The sequence below is a fragment of the Nematolebias whitei genome, chromosome 18, assembly GCF_014905685.2.
Source record: "Nematolebias whitei isolate Nwh7 chromosome 18, NemWhi1, whole genome shotgun sequence".
Taxonomy (NCBI): domain Eukaryota; kingdom Metazoa; phylum Chordata; class Actinopteri; order Cyprinodontiformes; family Rivulidae; genus Nematolebias; species Nematolebias whitei.
The window spans coordinates 35,703,272-35,722,650 of record NC_056515.1 but is presented as its reverse complement, the minus strand read 5'-3'; the positions used below and the strand labels follow the sequence as shown (position 1 = coordinate 35,722,650).

The window sequence follows — 19,379 nt, the reverse complement described above, 5'->3', positions numbered from 1 at the left end:
TGCAATGTTAGCATTTTTTTCAACCCAAGATAGTTGGGATCACAAGTTGCTGCAGCTTTTATTTTTTAGGTCAGAAGCTAAGTTTGGGAATGTTTGATCCAACTAATTTGTAGCTCTTTCTTCTCTTTAATCGTGTTTTTTATGAGAATTTTTTATTTTTTTTTCTCATTTTCTATTTCGTCAGGTCAATAATGTTAATTTAGGGTTCAGGTCTAGGTTAAAATCCCTGTTTTTGTTGACAGAACTACCTTAAGAGAAGCGTAATTAATTAATTTTGAAATAAGTAAAAAAAAAAAAAAAGTATTTTTCACCATATAAGTCACACCTTTTTGCATAAATTTGCAAGTTATGCGACTTATACGCCAAAGCGACTAATATACTGTACGTTTTTTCCCTATATTTATAACAATATTTGGCTGAGATCTGACGATTTACTTCATTCTGACATTAAAAATATTAAACTACCATATGGCAAGCCAAGTGTCTAATTAATAGGTAAAAGTGGCTATTAATGAGACACTTGGCTTGCCATACAGGTCACCTTCGTCTCACTCTGGAACTCCTGGAGCAAACGTCAAATCAGCTGCATTTCACTGCGCCGCCCACATGAAATGCAGCTGATTTGACCATTAAAGTAAGTTTATTAAGGAAAAGTTCAACTGAGACACACCTTTGCTATAATGTCAAGCAAACAAACAATTGTTTTTAAGTGTTAATCTTGTTAAATTCTTGTTAAAGTCCTCCTGTGCACGCTCCCGTGGCCACCATTTGTCAGCCAACCGATTTGTGGCACAACACCGGCCCCCGTTTCCAGGTGGTCAGTGGTGACGCATAACAAATGCGGCGCGTCAGCGGTGACTCATGATTGATGCGACTTATACGGCGGTGTGACGTGTACAGCGACACGTACGGTAGCTAACTCAGTCTTTCTTTGTGTTTGTTTTCCAGTGAAGAAAGCCAAGCTCCAGGGGCCACCAGGTAAGAAATAATAGTCTGATTAACATGACATTTATTTTATTTATTTTTATCCTCCATACCAAAAAAGTTAGATGTTTTGTTATCATGCAGGTGATTATTGTAAGCTTGTCATTTTCTCATGTAGTCTTATTGGTTCAATTCTGTCAAGTCACTAAAAGCAGAGTTGATTTAGCATTATGTAATCCTTTGTCACCTGGCTACGGTAAACTGTGGCCAGGTGAGCTTAGATTGCTTACTTCAAAGTCTAATCCCCTATGCTCTCCACCTAAGCAAATCCTCCCTGTGTCCATGATCACACCTTTCTTTAAGCTCTGTGACAGTTCTGCCAAGAGCTGACAGCACGGACAGAAAGTCACCTCATTTTTAGACGTGCCAGTGATATCTGATTCTCTTTTGCTGTAACCGTAATCATCCAGCAGATCGCTGCATATGTTCAGCTCCTCATTTGTTGGTGATAAAGTAGATAACCTTGCAGGACCTGTACATCATCCCTTTCTTTGCGACCTCTTCCCTGTCATGAGTGACACAACATGTGACACCTATCCCAGAGCAAACATTAACAGTAATACAGTTAAGCTGGTCATCTCCCAGAAGTGAGATGTTATTATAGGTCACATAAAAAAAGACAAACTGCGGTGGAGAATACATGGAAAAAAAACTTTACCTGATTTGTTGCTGTGCTTTAAAAAAAGGAATTAAACATTTTTACGGTTTTACATTATTAGGATTTTACATTCTTCATTCTGTTCTGCGACTCTGAACGAATGTAGCTAAAATATGATGAACATTTTGATTTTAGATCCTTGGTTTTGAGTTTCAGACTTTTTTAATAGATGCACTGACAAATTGATGTAGCTGCAGTGTGTATTCATGTCTAGTTTCACAACGGTATCGGTTTACTCTGCAGAAATTAATGCTTTAAAGCACATTAATCTAAAATTTCCTGTTGAAATGCAAACATAATGGGGCATGTTTCTCAAGAGCTCTTGAGAAAGCATCGATTTACAAAACATATAAATCAGTGAATGAGTCGACAGATTATCATCCTCTTGCGATGAACTTTTGAGTCTACCATAATAAAATGGTGCAAAATATTGTTCTGCTGCAGATGAAATAGATTTTTGGAAATTATTTTAGGTAAGTGTGTTTATTAATTACTTTTAGAGGAGCAGTTTCAAAGAGTTAGAATTGATCATGTGATGCAACATGCTACATAGCATAAAAAGTAGTAAAAGGAAAGTGCACATATAAAGGATGCAACAAAATTATGTGAATTCCTTTTAAACTTGTGAATCAAAAAAACAACAGCAATAACTTTTGTTCTAGTTTTTTTTTATGCTTAATTACAGTTATTTATCTGACATTTTGTTTTGTCATTTATCCAAACTCAAGAACTGAATTGATATCCTTTGGTTGCCATATTGGGGAAAAAAAAAAAAATCTTAAGCCATTAAACCTGAAGCATTGCATCAACCAATCAGATCAGTAATATCATAAAAACCCAAAACTGCGTCTGCAATAATAAACTAATAAACAGATTTATTGTTTTTTCCGGGGTTGTCGCGGCTGCTTGTGCAGGGAGGCCCAGACTTCTCTTTCTGCAGCCACTTGTTCCAGCTTTTCTGGGAGGACTCTGGGACTTTCTCAGGCCAACTGGGAGATGTAGTCTCTCCAGCATGTCCTGGGTCTTCTACCAGTTAGACATGCTCAGAAAGCCTCCCTATGGTGGAGTCATGGAGACATGGAGACATTCGTTCAACCTTTATTTATACAGGTTAGTCTCATTGAGCCATGAGGACTCATTTTACAACAGACTTGTTTTAAACAAAGAACACAGATGAGGTACAGACAACAATAGACAATCATATAAAAAGTATATCAACTGAAAAGGTAAATGGAAGAAATTATATAAAAATGTAACAACAACAAAAAAAAAGCTACCTTATAAAACGTAAAATACTAAAAACAGGAACATGTCTGTGTTGTTTTTTTGCCACAAACTTAGCAGTTGTTTAAAATCCCTTAGAGAGGTCAAGGTCGAGAGCTTCAGATCTTTTTACAAGGTGTTCCATGATACAGGAGCCGAGTAAGAGAAGACCCTTTTACCTAGTTCAGTCCGTGCTGAGGGAACACTGCAAGTAAGTATGTCCTGAGGGCGCACGTTGTAGCTGCACTCACAGAGGGACATTTAGGAGGAGATGTATTAAGGACACAGACCAAGGAGTGATTTAAATATGAAAATGTACCAGTGAGAGTCTGCATGAAGTTAATGATAACCACAAACAAGGTTGAATCATGTCATCTGGACTTCCAGTCCAGATGACATGATTCAACCTTTTTTGTTGTTATATACCTGGATGACTGAGAAAACAAACTTTGTGTTAATGATAACCAGTTAACCAGTGAATACAGGGTGCAGTGGTGGGTGCAATAGTTAGTCAGTTATGATTCTTAGCGCACCGTGATAGACAGGATCCATCATCTGCAGGGTGCTTGTAGGAGCATTCATGTAAACAATGTCACCGTAGTCAATGGAGGGAAGGAAAGTAGCAGTTACAAGGCGTTCAGAGCTAGACGAGATCTATTTCTACAAAATAAACCCAGTTTTACTTTCAGTTTCTTTACCAAGTTTTCAACACGAGGCTTAAAAGAGAGAGGCAAATCAACCAAAACACCCAAGTATTTATAAGAATCGACAAACGCAATAGGGACACCATTCAAAGATAAAATAGAAGGAAGGACTGCTGGCACCGACTTCCTGTTTGAAAACATCCCTTTGATTTTGTCAGCATTTAGCACCAGTTTAAGACGGAACAAATCTGACTGGATGATGTCGAATGCAGACTGTCATAGCTGTAAAACCTTAGCAACTGTTCTAGCTCGACAATAAACTACTGTCATCATCATAGAAATGTAAGGATGATCTGACCTACATTACATAAATAGATTGTGGAGACGGTGGGTCCTAATACTGAACCTTGTGGTACACCATTGTTGACAGCATCAGAGGGCTGTGAAAGCTGCAGAATCTGATTTTATGTTCAAAATGATCACAGTAAATACCCTCAAACCAGGAGTTCTTTAAACCTGTTTTAAATCTGTCTGACCCTTCACAATGCTTGGCTGTTTTTTCAGCAGTTTGAGCCTGTGTCTGATTCCGTTTTAAAGGAAATAGTTTTTAAGACCTTCTGATTTTCCTCTAGATATCCTCCTCTATCGACTTTTAAAGGAAGCCCTTCATATCACCGGGCCTTGTATTTTACTCACATGCTGTAGTACAAACAACTATCAAAAGCAAAACTTTCATCCCAATGTTCTTTCTAACTATAGTCCAATATCTAAATGACCTTTCATGTTCTAAGTTTTAGAATAGGCTGTTTTGAATCAACTTCAGACCTTTCTAGACTCTCTTGAAATATGTGAAGCTTTCCAGTCTGGTTTTAAATCCTGTCACAGTGTTGTGCCGGCACTTTGTGGGAATGAAGCAAAGGATCTTTTTATTTATTCTTCCCTTCCTCAGTGTAAATTCTTCTTTCATTTTTTTCATTGTCCTCATTTCCTTGTGATAATCCCTGTTTGCTCTTCTTAGGAAGATGTGTGGAGGAGGCCTTAAAGTTTACATAAGGTTGGTTTGTGAGGGGTGTTTGCGTTGTGCTTTCATCACATCCAGTTGGATGGCTTTTTGACCTTTTTTATGGAACTCTTAAATATGGGTGTTCCTGAAAACTACTGTCCATGTAAAACTGAGTGTGACCTTGGGTGGGCCAGTGCCCAGCTGTGTCGCTTTCCACTGACTGCCACAGGAAACTGGAGCTAGATAAAGACTGGATTGATGTTGAACTGAACCGTGTTCTTGCCGACATGTGTAGGTGATTAGTATTTCTTATTTGAAAGCCATGATTTTAGCGTGTAGAGTAGAATGCAGATTTCCATGTGGAAAAGAAAACTTTTTATGATGTAGTCTAAAAAAATAACTCCTTTTGCATGCAACATTTATGAGTGGTCTGAGCTGCAAATGTCAGCCTTCCAACTGCATGCATTTTTCTGACTAATTTATTGAAAAACTCAACATCAATCAATAATAAACGAAGACCTCAGACTTGAGGGCTCGGGCTGAGTGGGTGGTTTAAAGACAGAAAAGATGACTTCTGCCTCAGAACATCATCCTACAATTCACTTAATGTAATCCCTAATTATATATTTGCAAATGGCCCCACTTCTTTATGCATAAATGTTTGTTAGTGGCCAACATGATCCTAATGGAGATCAAATTACTTTTGCAGAGTGATACTTCTGGCAAATGTAACGTGACCTAAATTCTATAATATGAATAAAAGAACTTTGAACATAAAATGCTTGCGGGACGTTCGTTTTCACACACACCTTTCATAGTCCACGAGACACAGGCGCAGAGCTCCTTGGAAACCCCTCTCGCTGCGGTATACGTCACCACACAGATTTTTTTTTTCCCACCAGTTTCTCCATTCCGTCCCTGTATCTGCCATTTGTGAAGAAAGCAACGCACTTTTCTCAGGCTGACTCTTCCAAACACAATGTCTGCATCATCTACAACCAGGAGTTTTTGGCCATTTGACAAATTTAGTGTATTCGTTTAGTCGTGCAACTGAATGTCTGAGTGCATTTCCGCATTGAGAAACACGCCCACAAACTTCTGACCAATCGCACAATACTTGGCGCATACGCCTGTGAGGTAAAGTTAGGCCTGGGCCTTTTTTCGAGAAGGGGTGGGCAAAATTGCTATGCAAATAAAATGACGCCATTTTTGTCACGCAACTTCAATAATGAGAGCCGATTTTGGCACTTCGGATGGAGTACGCAGGGCCCTTAAGATGATTCAGTATTTAAAACAAACCGCAGTTAGCTTGTGCAGCAGACCCGAAAAAAATTTAATTGTTTATATCCACATGTATAAAATGTGCAATATTTTGTTTAAATTTCACCTGTTTTTGGAGCTGATTCAAAGAGCATGTGGCAGAATACCCCCCCCCCCCCTTACAAGCCTTTGTTACAGTCAAAAGAAACAAGTCATGTGAACAAACTGTGCAGCATTATGTACTTTTTAGGACCGTTTAGGTTTGTTCTGTAGTGGGGAAGTCCTAGAGCATTTTTAATGAGGACATACCAGTTGTTTTTGTCAAAGTTCATGCTCAATCATCCAGGTACCGTACAAAACCCAATAATGGTCAGTCAGGTCATCTGGACAGTTTCTTTTTTTTGTGGAAAGACGTTTTGCCCTCTATCCTGAGGGCTTCATCAGTCTAAGGAGTCCCATGTAAACAGTTTCCCCCTCTAAGCAGTACACTCCTTTAGTGAAGCGTGTTAGATTATTGGATTTTGTACCTGGATGACCGAGCATGAACTTTGATGTTTTGAACCACTTTGGCTGTGGCTGCCTGCTTGGGAGGAGTCGACAGGGGACAGGACAGCCCCAGAAACCATTTTATCACCAGCAAACTGGTTGGTCCACTAAAGGAGTGTACTGCTTAGTGGGGAAAACTGTTTACTTGGGACTCCTCAGACTGATGAAGCCTTCTGGATAGAGGGTGAAATGTCTTTCCACAAAAAAGAAACTGTCCAGATGACGTGACTGATTATTGGATACCAGTTGCTTAATCTAAGATGGGACACATCACACCATTAACCTCAAGAATACAATGAAGAATGATGAATCAGATATATTTTTTAATGCAAGTACTGATTCTCACATTATTGTTTGAAAATGTAAATACTACTATGTAGATATAGTATTTGGAGCTTGCTGGAAATCTAGAATGTACTACTGTCATGCTGATTCACTTTTTGTATTTTTTTTAATGCTACTTCCTCTTCAGCAGTGCAGATTGCATTTGGTGGTTAGTGGACGGCACCTGTTGTAAAAGGCCCACAGCCTCTAAGTGGCTCTTATCTAATCCATACATCCTCTTCCCTTATCTGGTATTCACAGGAGCCGGCCCAAGTGTGGCACAAGGCATGGACTATCTAATTAGGGAAAGGCTTGAGCATCCCCCAGGCTCCTTTGTAATAATGCCTGTGTTTTGTTGCTGCTGTTCTCTTGAGACGTTAATTAAGTTTGTAGTCCGTCACTCATCATGGTTCTGGGATGTCGAGGCCTGTGTGGGTGCTTTCAGTATATAGCTTTTTATTTGGAAGCATGAAGTATCTCCAGTAAGAACCCACCTGTTTCAGCTGTTTACTGTCAAGAGTTTACTTATCTGGCTCCTGTGCTACAGGCTGCTGCAGGGTAAATGTTTTAGTGTGTTGCTGGGGTAACCAAGAAAATCTTTGTTCTGTGTGGTCATGGGATTTGTACGCAAAGGAACAGCTGATTGCTCGCTCTTGTTTCCCAAAGACTATCCCGAAGGTGGATAGAATGTGCATAACTTAGAGCAAAAAGCAAGTTTAAGGATTTTATTTTTTTAATTTATAACAACACATTAGCAATGCTAAAACGAATATAAACAATTAAGTATCAGTTTTGATTATGCAATTGCAAGTATGACAATAATAGATTTAAACCTTAAAGCATCCAGATGTTTATGTGAACGTTGTTCTAAGATGCAAAAGTTCATGCTCAATAATCCAGGTATAAAATCCAACAATGTTCAGTCAGGTCATCTGGACGGTTTATTTCTTTGGAGCTGAGATGTTTCATCCTTCATCCTTAGATTCTTCGATCTGAGGAGCTCACCAAACAAAATTCATTCCCACAACAACAGCATATTCCATAGTGGAAAAATAGTGTTGGGGCCAAGATGGTGTAGATGACAGCCGACTCAGGACCCGAAGGTGCTGGGTTCGATTCCCGGTCATTGCATATCTCGTGGTGTCTCTGAGCAGGACACCTAATCCTGAATTGCTCCTGGGGCGCCTACATAGCTCCACCTGGATGTATCCCAGGTGTGATGGGTTAAATGCAGAGAGCCAATTTCATCGTTGTATGGGAACATACAATGATGACAACACATGGCACTTAAAAAACAGTTGGTTCTAAGATGGCCTCTGGGGCCCGCCCTCTCCCCCGTTAACTCCTCTGAGACAGAAGAAGAAGATCGAAGAAGTACTTTGGATGAAGGACAAAATGTCTCAGCTTAAAGAAACCACCCAGATGACCTGACTGAACATTGTTGTATTTGTTCTAAGATGTTCATTTTCTTCATTTTTATATTTGTTTGTTTTTATAGACTTTTCCAATGTTTGGTTCATTTATATATTTAGGCTTCTTACTGATAAAGTATAAAATGTGTGGACATGTTATGCTAAGGTCTGTTTATTATAAGGTTTTTCTTATGAATTTGTTGCATCGTTGTTGTTATTATAACCCATGTATGATTTCTTCTGTTTTTCTTAAGCATGAACATTCATATCCCAGCCTTACCAACATGAATTATTTCCAAAAACTAGTCAGGCAAACCTTAATCTCACATCCTCAGATACTTCATCCGGTCCCTGACGTTCATAGTTTAGGGGTGGGGCAGTCACTTTTGTGCTTTTAGTGGCCTGATGTGGGAAAAACCACCAGGCGTGCACTGACCTCTACTCAAGTGGAACTGCTCACAGCAGCAGACACGTGTTGAGACTTCACTCGCCCTTCTGCAGGAAATGAAAAGCTGACGGTTGTGACATGGGCCGTCTAATCCCCCTGCACTCAACGCCTCTCACCCCGCTCCACGTTCAGCGCCGACAGCTGGTGCAAATAGCCGCTGTGGCTCCACTGTCTATCACTGCTGGCTGACAGGAGGCTGACAAACATCACTGGGTGTGAAAGCGCCGAGTGACAGATAGGCCCTATAATCAATGTCTTATTTACCAGTTGCAGCAGCCAAATAGTCCGAGCAGTGATCGTTTACCCTGCTATGTCACTAACAATAGTTACCTGTCACATTTAAACTTTGTGAATTACACTCTTTATGGTGGTTCAGTCACCCCATCACCTTTGACTCTAGGGGTTTTTATTGTTTCAGTCTTGATGGTATTGGGGCTGATTGAAATGAAACCTTTTGTCTTCAACAGTAAGAATCGGTGACTGACTTTATTATGTCATTTTGTTGCATATTCCATGTTTTTATACGAGCATCAAGGCTATGTTAAAGATCAGCTGTAATTCACTGTGCAGAAGAGACATTTTGGAGCCTATAGTTGTGACGTACGAGGGTGGATCTCATTGGGAGATTAACAAGGTCAGTGTGCTGGCCAGGGCTGGCCTAGCCTGGTCTGGCTTGGCTTGCAGGGGGGAGGAGACTTATCTGCTTTTACTCTCACTGATAGTCTTGATCTTTTTTTTTTTTACCATACAAATCCAAAGCAGATTTAAAAGCCCTGTTTGCTTTACTTGCAGTAATATTTAGCACACAATCATGACTAACTGTAATGTTGGAAGTTTGTTTTTTGAGATAAAGCTATCAATTACATTGGAACAGAATGTGAAAACAGTATGTTTGCCCTATATGCTTCCATAGCTATTCAAATAACTATATTAGTACTATCCATAATATTCAATGTACATAAATTATATTTTGAAGTTTGAATAAAATAAGCATTATACCTTTGCACTTTGACTCATCTTATGGTAAGATGTAACCTATACAAATGTATGGGAGACTATTGGGGTCGCATTAATTTGATTTGGTACAAAACACAAAACAGTGTTTTAAGTTATCAACGATTCCCCATCTAACTGGTCACCAATAGATGGGGTAGAGGTAGGGCAGCTACTCGAGACCCCAAACTCCCAGGTTCAAGATACCTAATCCCTAATTGCTCCCCAGGCACTTGCATAACTGCACACTGCTCCACCTGAGTGTATTCCAGATGCCATGGGTTAAATGCAGAGAACTAATTATGCCATTGTATGGAAACATACAATGATGACAACATGTAAATAGCATTTTACTTTACTGAAACCAAATCCAATTTTTGTTTTGCTAGATTTGGTGTGTATTTTGTATCAAGGTCTAGTTGTCATCCCCATAATCTACCTTTTTTTATTCATTTATTTTTCAGATAAATTCAACAGCTACGTGACGCTGAAGGTGCAGAATGTTAAAAGCACAACGATCACTGTGCGTGGGGATCAGCCCTGCTGGGAACAAGATTTTATGTTGTAAGTTGCATGTTGTACTATATTCAACCTTTTGTATGTCGGGCAGCACAACGGTTCAGTGGTTATCACTGTTGCCTCACAACAAGAAGGTCCTGGGTTCAATCTCCGGTTGTACCTGGGGTCTTTCTATGTGGCATTTGCATATTCTTCTTGTGCTTACCTGGGTTTTATCCGGGTCCTCCGGTTTCCTCCCACAGAACAAAAACATGCATGTTAGTCTGCCTTCAGGCCCAGACCTCCCTTGCAAAAGAGATCTGTGATCTCAATGGGATTTTCCTGGTTAAATAAAAGTTAATAAATAAAAATATTCACATTCAAGGAGCAACATTATCCCAAGAGCTAAATTAGTAGCTCAGTTCAATCAAAAGAATTAGAAAACAAACAAACAAACAATATATAATTCTGACAGGTTGTTACTGGACGGTGTTGTTTCTGTGTCTCTTTGCATGCAGGGTACCAGTGGTGCAGTCTACATTTGTGTAGTGGGTATACTGTGCTTAGAAACCAAAGTACAGCAGTTAGTACAATGTATTCATTAATTTATTTTGATTTTTAAGCATATTGAACATTTAAAAAAATATCTGATTTTATTTGAATAAATGTACAACAAACTTTGTACAACAGTTGGCTTAGTATTAAACATATGTTATTGAATTTATAAAACGGTATCAAAGCAAAACATGTTCAAGTATTAAGCACAGAAGTATTAATTATACAAAATCAGGTTGAACCAACTCACTGTGTGTATAAAATGTTCCAAATGTGTTGACTTATCAATGCCAATGATACGTGACATGGGCTCATATCATTGGGTACTTTTAAGTGGGTATATTGAAATTCCCAAGCTTTCCCAGTGGGTATTACTCCATATACCCGCATATCACATAGACTACACCACTGCAGGGTACCTAAGTTGTTATTGTCCAGTTTAAAATATGTTTCATTTGGCTTGAATTTGGATAAAGTTATTTATTTATTTTTATTCACAACTTTAAGAAGTAAATTACTGAGCAGTTGATGTTCATTTCTTCCATGTTTTAATTTCCACATTTTTCTTTGCCAGTGAACTGTATCTATGGTGACAACAGTCGACGTGTTTCACATGTGTCATTGTTTGTTTTTGGGGCACTCGATGTAACGGTGTTTGTTTTTCCAGACCTTCATTTTTCCTTCTGTCCATTACTGATGTGTCAGTTGGTGTGATTCATCATGCAACATAAGCATTCGTTACAGTTTCCAGCAAATGTTCGGGGCCATCTGTTGCAGCAGCTTGGATCAAATCTTAAAATGGGAAATCCATATTGTGGCAAAGCCTGTTGTTTTATTTTGTAAATGCAATAATAAAAAAATATATATATATAATATTATTTGAAGACCTGAACTTTTTATAATTTTAACTATTGCCTTTTAAACACATTTAATTTTACTAATGCATAATTTAGTAGCTGAATATCTGTTTTTGCCCTTTAATATTTTAACATAAAAAATAAAGTTTTCAAAATGAACAGTATAGTTTATTATTTTGAGGTTTTTTTTTTATTTTTTATTTTTTTCTTGCAGCAGTAACATTGAGTTAATGATACCGTTTAGTCGCTTTACGTTTTGGGGAGGTGGATCACTTGTGTCCCCTTCTAACCATAAACTTCATTTTATTTAGTTTCTCTGGACCTGCAAATTCCTAAATTCTCAACCTAGACATCATATTTTTATTCTACTTGTTTCTGATTTATGTTGTAAAATGTTTATGGTTTGCACAAAAAGTGATACACACCCAGTCAAATCTGCACAATGTAATATAAAAAAAAGACAAAACAGACACTCTCTAATAAGTATTTTCCAGTTTAATTCTAAAACCTTGTTACCAGGGGGCAATTCAGCCCCCATTGCTGACAATGGCTCTTAGCTTGAACAACGTGGTGGCCGTTGGTGTCAGACGCATTCATAATGTAAAGGAGACACACTTCTGGGTGTCCTCCCCCAGAAAATTTTGAATAAAATAGATGCCAGTTCCTGCATTCTGGTGTATTTTAACGAGTTGTTAAACATCTGCATTTACCTACATCAATAAACAATTAATTCAATAACTATTTTAAAGAGCTCGGCACAACAAGAAGTAGCGCTAAGGTAGCGGCGTGAAATACAGACACGGTAGCTAAGATGCTAACGACGTAGCGCTCAGCGTTAACATTATACAGCCTGATAAACGCGTTGTACAAAATCAATTTAACAAATAAAGAATAAACTTACGCAACTAGACTTTGCAACTTGTAGCTACATACAGAATGCACACACACACAAAAATCTAGTTTTATGCATTAAACTTTAATTAATTCAACCTTTATTTAGACAGGTTAATCCCACTGAGCATCGAGGACTCATTTAAAAGAGAGACCTGATTTATTAACAAGGAATGATGACAGCAGTGAGTAAACAACAACAACAGTAGACGGTCACAAAAAAAAGTATACAGGCACAATGTAACCATTAGGCGTACTGTACAGTGTAATTATGACAAAAATGGAGGATTTACCTCAAGTCAAGTCAAAGTTTATTTATTTAGCACATTTACAACAACCACAGCTGACCAAAAGTGCTTCACACTAATTACATCATAGATAAAAATATGATAAAATGAATAAAATTGAGTTTAATAAAAATTAAAGTAGGATAAAAATTTGCAGTAAAATACCAATAAAATAATAGTACAAATGACAACCAAGACATACTATTTCAGTTGCTGCAGTTTCCCCAAAACTCGAATCGATCATGTACTACTACCTACAGTTACCTTCGTACGATGAACATGTTCCTGTTTGTTACGGTTCTATTCAGCTGCTCATGAGGTCGGCCGCAGGGCTTTATCATCTTTTACATTTTTCCAGACTCAGTTTAGGTTTTGGAGTGGTAATAAACTGTATTCCACCCTCTAAAGCAGGGCTGTTCAACTAAACTGTTCTGGGGGCCACAGATACTGAAAGCCAGCAGCTCAGGCGCCGGACATCCAGGAATTAAAGTCATTGTGTAAATAAAACAAGTGTTACAACGACCTGTTACCTTTTAAATTAGTTTATTTTGTTGCATTGAATCATAAATGCAATAAAAAGAACCCAAACCCAGAACTACCCCCTCCACCCAAAAAAACTTTACTTTTCAGGGATGCTAAGTTAAAATTTAGGGGTGCTTGAGCACCCCCCAAAAAGAGGCTAAAATCACCACTGCTTGTTACATTTTTTTTTTTTTTTGTGCAATTTTGCAAGAGCAAATAATTTAGGGAGCCTTTTTTGTTTGCACCTGGATACTCTGGACCCTCGTCGCCCTCCTCTGCACATCCCTCAATTATCTGCTGTCTTTGATTATCTTTTCTCGCATCTTCCTTTTGTTCACCCTCTCCATGAATCTAAACTGCCACAGTTGAGAATATGCAAATGCCTTCATTGTGCGGCTCCTTTCAAAATGAATATGCCATTCTCTTGCTGTCATCAAGCTTTTATTTTAATTTTATCCCTTTCAATAGCTTGTTGAATGAAACAAGGCAGGGGTGGACTATACAAGCTAAAACACAACAAAAGGTGGTTTTTGTTATCAGACTGGGAAGGACCTGACAGAAATTTCTGTTTCATTAATTGTGGAATAAATGTCATTTTGGTAAAGATTTCATAAGTGTTCCAGAATATAAACATGCAGATTTTGTATCCATATTTCTTTTTAACTTTTTTTTTTTTTTTTTTAGTTTTACTATTTATTAACATTGCTCAACCCTTGATAACTTCTTTTTTGTTCCTCAGTGAGATCAATCGGCTGGACCTCGGTCTCATTGTTGAAGTTTGGAACAAAGGTCTCATTTGGGACACCATGGTGGGGACAACCTGGATTCCTCTTAAAAGCATCCAACAGTCGGAGGAGGTTAGAATAGAAATCATCACAAAAAACGCCTGATTTCAAACTTAATAATCCATGGATTCTAATACAATAAGAAAAAAAAAAAGCCAATTTCTCTAAAATCTTCTCTCTACAATCTCAAATGTACCATTTTGGGAAAATAACTGATGGATGGAAAGGAAAATGGACACAATAAATTAATTATGCCCATACATATTCATGTTTGTGCAGGAAGGCTCAGGTGAGTGGGTGTTCCTGGACACTGAGGTCCTGATGAAAGCAGATGAGATCTACGGCACCAAGAACCCAACTCCTCATCGACTGCTGCTAGATACTCGCTTTGAGCTGCCGTTTGGTGAGTTTAATCTCTATATAAATAGACCTTCTTTACAAACAAACAAAATACTAATAAAAAAAAAAAATGCAAAATAAGGCTTGTATAAATTTTCACCTCCTTTAAATTGACGGCCATAATTCAACTAGGAAGAAAAAGATTATTGAAAAGTACCATACTTCCCACCGTACACGTTGCACCGCCATATAAGTCGCATCGGTCCAAATATGTCTAATAAAGTGGGAAAAAAAAAAAACATAAATAAGTCGCTTCGCCGTATAAGTTGCATCTATTATGCGTCACTGCTGACAACCTGACAACGTGGGCCGGTGTTGTGCCAAAAATCAATTGGCTGCCAAGTGGGAGCGTGAATGGGAAAACTTTAACAAGAATTTAATAAGATTAACACTTAAAAACAATTGTTTGCTCAGCATTATAGCAAAGGTGTGTCTCAGTTGAACTTCTCTGTAATAAATGCACTTTGACGGTCAAATCAGCTGCATTTTCAAAACCAATTTGCGGGAAGCGCGCAAAGGGAGGACTCGCTGTGCATTTCTTCTAAATTTAACTAGCTAACCACCTAAAAACAATTATTTGTTTGCTTGAAATTAGGCTAAATGTGTGTCTGAGTTGAACTTTTCTTTAATAAATGCACTTTAATGGTAAAATCGTCTGCATTTTGCCTGGGCGGCGCGGTGAAATGCAGCTAATTTGACGTTTGCTCCAGGAGTTCCGGAGCGAAACGAAAGTGGTTTTGGTATGGCAAGCCAAGTGACTCATTAATAGTCACTTTTACCTATTAATGAGAAACGTGGCTTGCCATATTAGTCGGGAGCCCTCTAGTGGCTGAAAATAGTAGTGTTTAATATTTTCCATGTCAGAATGAATGAAATAGTCAGATTTCAGCCAAAACGTGGGTTATAAATCTGGGGGAATAAAACATAAATATGTTGCTTCTTCACTGTATAAATTGCAGGCATGCTAATTTATGCAAAAAACTGCAACTTATGCAGCGAAAATTATGGTACATAAATCGTCAATCTCATCTAGAGTTTGCAAAACTTTGGCGTATAATAAATATTAAATCTCAACTACAGTTTGGCGCATTTTAGTCGAGACTTATTGAGTTTTCTCCAATAATTACTTTCTTTTTGCCACTCTCCCTTAGAGTTTAGACTGGTGAAGAACCCAGCAGTTGTTTTAATTACTTTGTAGAAACTTTATTCCATTTTTACATTGAATACTTTTTATTATTATTTGTGTAAAAAAAGAAAATAACAGCAATAAAAGCTTAAACCATCCTAGGGTTGAATACATTTACATGCACTGTATGCCTAGTTCAAGTAAATTAAACCCATTAAGATACACATAGACCCCCAATGTTTTTTAATAAATGTGACTTGGGCAAATTTGAATCACATAATTGCGTAATCCTCGAGTCATTTAATGTTTTTGATTTGAAAGCAATGTCAGTCGATCTGTTGATGCCTTGCTTGTTGCTAAGCTGATAGTGTGACGTAAGCTTCAGTTTATTTGCATATTGAACGTGTAACTGAGATCAAATCACATGGATAAGGATACAATTGGTGACGCACTTTAATGCCGGTCACAAACATGCATCGTTAGACATGTCCACTTGTGACTGGATCAGTCATGATGCATGTTAAAACCAGGTCACAGCCGCCCCAGTTTAATGCAGTTTTTTTTTTTTTTTTCTGAATTGGAAGGTCAAATATGTGCTCTGTCTACTTTTGCTGGACTTGACCATTCCTCTTTTGCCAATATCGTTTTATTGCTACCACTGTATCGTTGGCTCAACCTTTGTGATCAAAGGGCATCAAATTTATAGTGGGGGGGGGTGGGCGCGTATGTGTGCCGAGGGGGAGGCCGCTTCTTTCTCTGTTTTGAGAGGAGGCCTTTCAAGGTGTCCATGTGTGTTCTGTGCCACCAAAGCCATTCATTAAATGTGTAGGCCGGTGAGGCTTTGAAGTCCTGGCCTTTGTGTTGGTGGCCTTTAATGCACATCAGTCCACCGAGTAGCTTAAATCTACTTAAAACAGAAATGAAAGATTATTAAATATAATGTATAACAAAATATACAGTAAATAAATATCCACCTGCTTAATATCACTAAAATTAGAAACATTTTATATAGAAATGATGAAGAAAAACTGGTTGAGGCATTTGTCACATCTAGACTGGACTATTACAAAGGTTTGTTATGTGGGTGTCCAAATACTTAAAAAAGTCTTCAGTTAATCCAAAATGCTGCTGCCAGAGTCTTAACTGGAGTTAGTGGGAGAGATCATATCTCTCCAGTTGTAGCTTCTCTCCACTGGCTCCCTGTCAAATCCAGAATTGAATTCAAAATCTTAATTCTAATCTACAAAGCTCTCAACAACCTAGCTCCATCTTATATTCAAGATCTTATTGTTCCATATTTTCCTAACGGAGCACTTCGCTTGCAGACTGCAGGTTTACTTGCGGTTCCTAGAGATTCCAAAAGCAGAATGGGAAGAAGATCTTTCAGTTATCAGGCTCCTCTCTTGTGGAACCAACTTCCAGTTTCTGTCCGTGAGGCTGACACATTGTCCAGTTTTAAGACTGGGATTAAGAATTTCCTTTTGGATAAATCCTATAGTCAGGGTTGGCTTGTTATGTTGTTCTAGGCTTAGACTAATGGAGGACAAATTGACCTAATTTCCTCGAATGATTTGTTAAAATTGAATAGTTTTAATTGATACTATTCTATCTTAATGTGATTCTTGACCTGCCATTGTGTATCTGCTCTTACCAAACCCAGCCGGTCGAAGCAATGACCACTAGTCCTGAGCCTGGTTCTGCTAAAGGTTTCTTCCTCGTGAGGGAGTTTTTCCTTTCCACTGTCGCCTTCACGCTTGTTCAAGATGAGAGTTCTGTGATGGAGTTAAACTCAAAGCAGTCTGCTCCTCAGATATAGAAGAATAGAATAGAATAGAATAGAATAGAATAGAATAGAATAGAATAGAATAGAATAAAGTAGAATAGAATAGAAACATCCTTTAATGACCCATGGATGGGAAATTCAAGTGTAACAGCAGCAACAGATATAAAGTTAAAAAATATTGCAATATAATGTTATTATCTTACTTTATATATATGCATGAATATTTCTGTTCAGTGCCCTGAGATAACTTCTGTTGTGACTTGATGCTGTATAAATAAACTGAATTGAATTGAACTTAAATGATTTCTAACAGAACAGTAACCATCTCCCAAGCAATGGACACCATTGGGAAAAAAACATACAATAATTAAAAAAAAATGGACATTTAGTCAGTTCAACCGTGTCGTATCTTAATACAATGAATATGCTTTTATCTTTAGACTATTTTTGACGTTTGCATTCCTTAGCAGGTTCTGAAAATGAAACAAACATATCATGTTAGTCGGTGAGAACACTGTCTGAAATGTTTGTTTTGTGAATATTTTGTCACCAGACATTCCAGAGGATGAGGCACAGTACTGGACTGGCAAACTGGAACGTATCAACATGGGAATCCATGATGAGGTATGGCACATTTTATTAACTAATAATTGTTTGTTGCCTTTTTTAATATAGGCATAAGTGTATAATCGTTTTTTTTTCTTCCTATTTTGGTAATTAGGTTGCCAATTTAAATTACTAGCAACAAAGAATAGTTCTACTACATATTCTTGCATAATTTTGATCCGTGCTGATTTCTTTTCTTTGCAGTATCATCTTCAAGAAGATGAGCAGAAGGACTCGCTGCCATTTGCAGCCTCCCAGTGCTGTGAGTTTCTTCCCTTCTGGACTTATCCCCCCCTCTAGATGGAGCCAAATCATCACCTTCTTGCTTTCAGTCTTATTAGCCCTGTTTCATGCTGTATTTATACTAATATCACTGTTTAAACCAAAGGATTGTAAATTCCCAATTTAGTGTGTTCATATTGCACCACCCTAACTGAGACTCCAGTGTTTTTGTATTGTGAAGGTTATTAGAACTGCTTGTGGTTTTCTCATTGGCACATTTTTTCAACACAAGGGCACTTTTTGTTTGCACAAACCCTGCCTCCTTGTGACTTACCTCTCTTTCTCACTTGTAATATTTGCACTTTCGCCAGGCAACTATTTCGGATGGGTCAACCCAATGAGTATGTAACATACTTTAATGGAACTCTCTCCCTGGCCAACCCTTATTTCTTTGTTTGCATGTTGTAATAATACCCAGTAAAATGCCATATAAATGATTTATATGCATTTTAATCTCACTGCCTGTTTCAATTAACACTTTTTTTACTTGCTGCTTTCTTTGACGTCCTTTGGCCCTTTCTTTCCCTAATGTGCTCCTGTTCTTTTTAAATCTGCTCTGTTTTTATAACATGAGTGGTTTAGTGCACTAACTTGAAAAAAACAAGTCAGAATATAATGTCACTTTAAACCACCTAAAATTAATCTAGAAGATTGGAGATGTTTTACTGCAAAATGGGCCTTTGGCACTGTACAAACGATATTAATTCAATATCCAGTGATGCAACATAAGTTTTTTTTTTTTTTGTAGAAACAAATTTAATTTAAATTTTGTTTGTTTGTTTGTTTATTCAGTGTGTTTCATGTGAAATGCTGAGAATAATACTGTATGTTGGCACAACCACTTCCTATTACAGAGACAATTTCTGCTTAAGATCTCTGAAACTTCTGCAGCCATACGAGGGCATCGGGGCATATTTGCTAATATATTTGCAGCCTTTAATTAAAACGGAGCTGTACCAGAGACTGGTATGTTTGTGCTAGGCTCCCACTGTGTTTACTTTGATGAAATCATCTGCAAATCAAACATGGTGGCTACCTGGTAACGCTGCATTTCTACACTGACCTAGCTGAATGCTTTTTCCACTCTCTTTTTCTGATGGTGTAATTCAGATGTGTCAGTTCACCCTGTCGTACAACAACTGCCACATTTTACAATTTTATGTAATCATTTTGGTTGTTTTTGTAAGCTTATGACAAATTTGAATACGAGATTTGAAAATGCAATAAAATATGGCAGCTTTAGGATTGTCTTA

At 37.9% G+C, this 19,379-nt stretch overlaps 1 protein-coding gene across 1 annotated transcript in view; it reads left to right on the top strand.

Annotated features, from left to right (window-relative positions):
* LOC119424609 (protein unc-13 homolog B) overlaps positions 1-19,379 on the top strand; it is a 70,405-nt gene that overhangs the window by 9,241 nt on the left and 41,785 nt on the right. The window contains exons 2-7 of the mRNA XM_037692096.1: positions 949-978; positions 10,000-10,099; positions 13,885-14,002; positions 14,210-14,333; positions 17,792-17,862; positions 18,049-18,106. Of these exons, the coding sequence (XP_037548024.1) occupies positions 949-978; positions 10,000-10,099; positions 13,885-14,002; positions 14,210-14,333; positions 17,792-17,862; positions 18,049-18,106 (501 nt within the window). The remainder of the gene's footprint in view (positions 1-948; positions 979-9,999; positions 10,100-13,884; positions 14,003-14,209; positions 14,334-17,791; positions 17,863-18,048; positions 18,107-19,379) is intronic.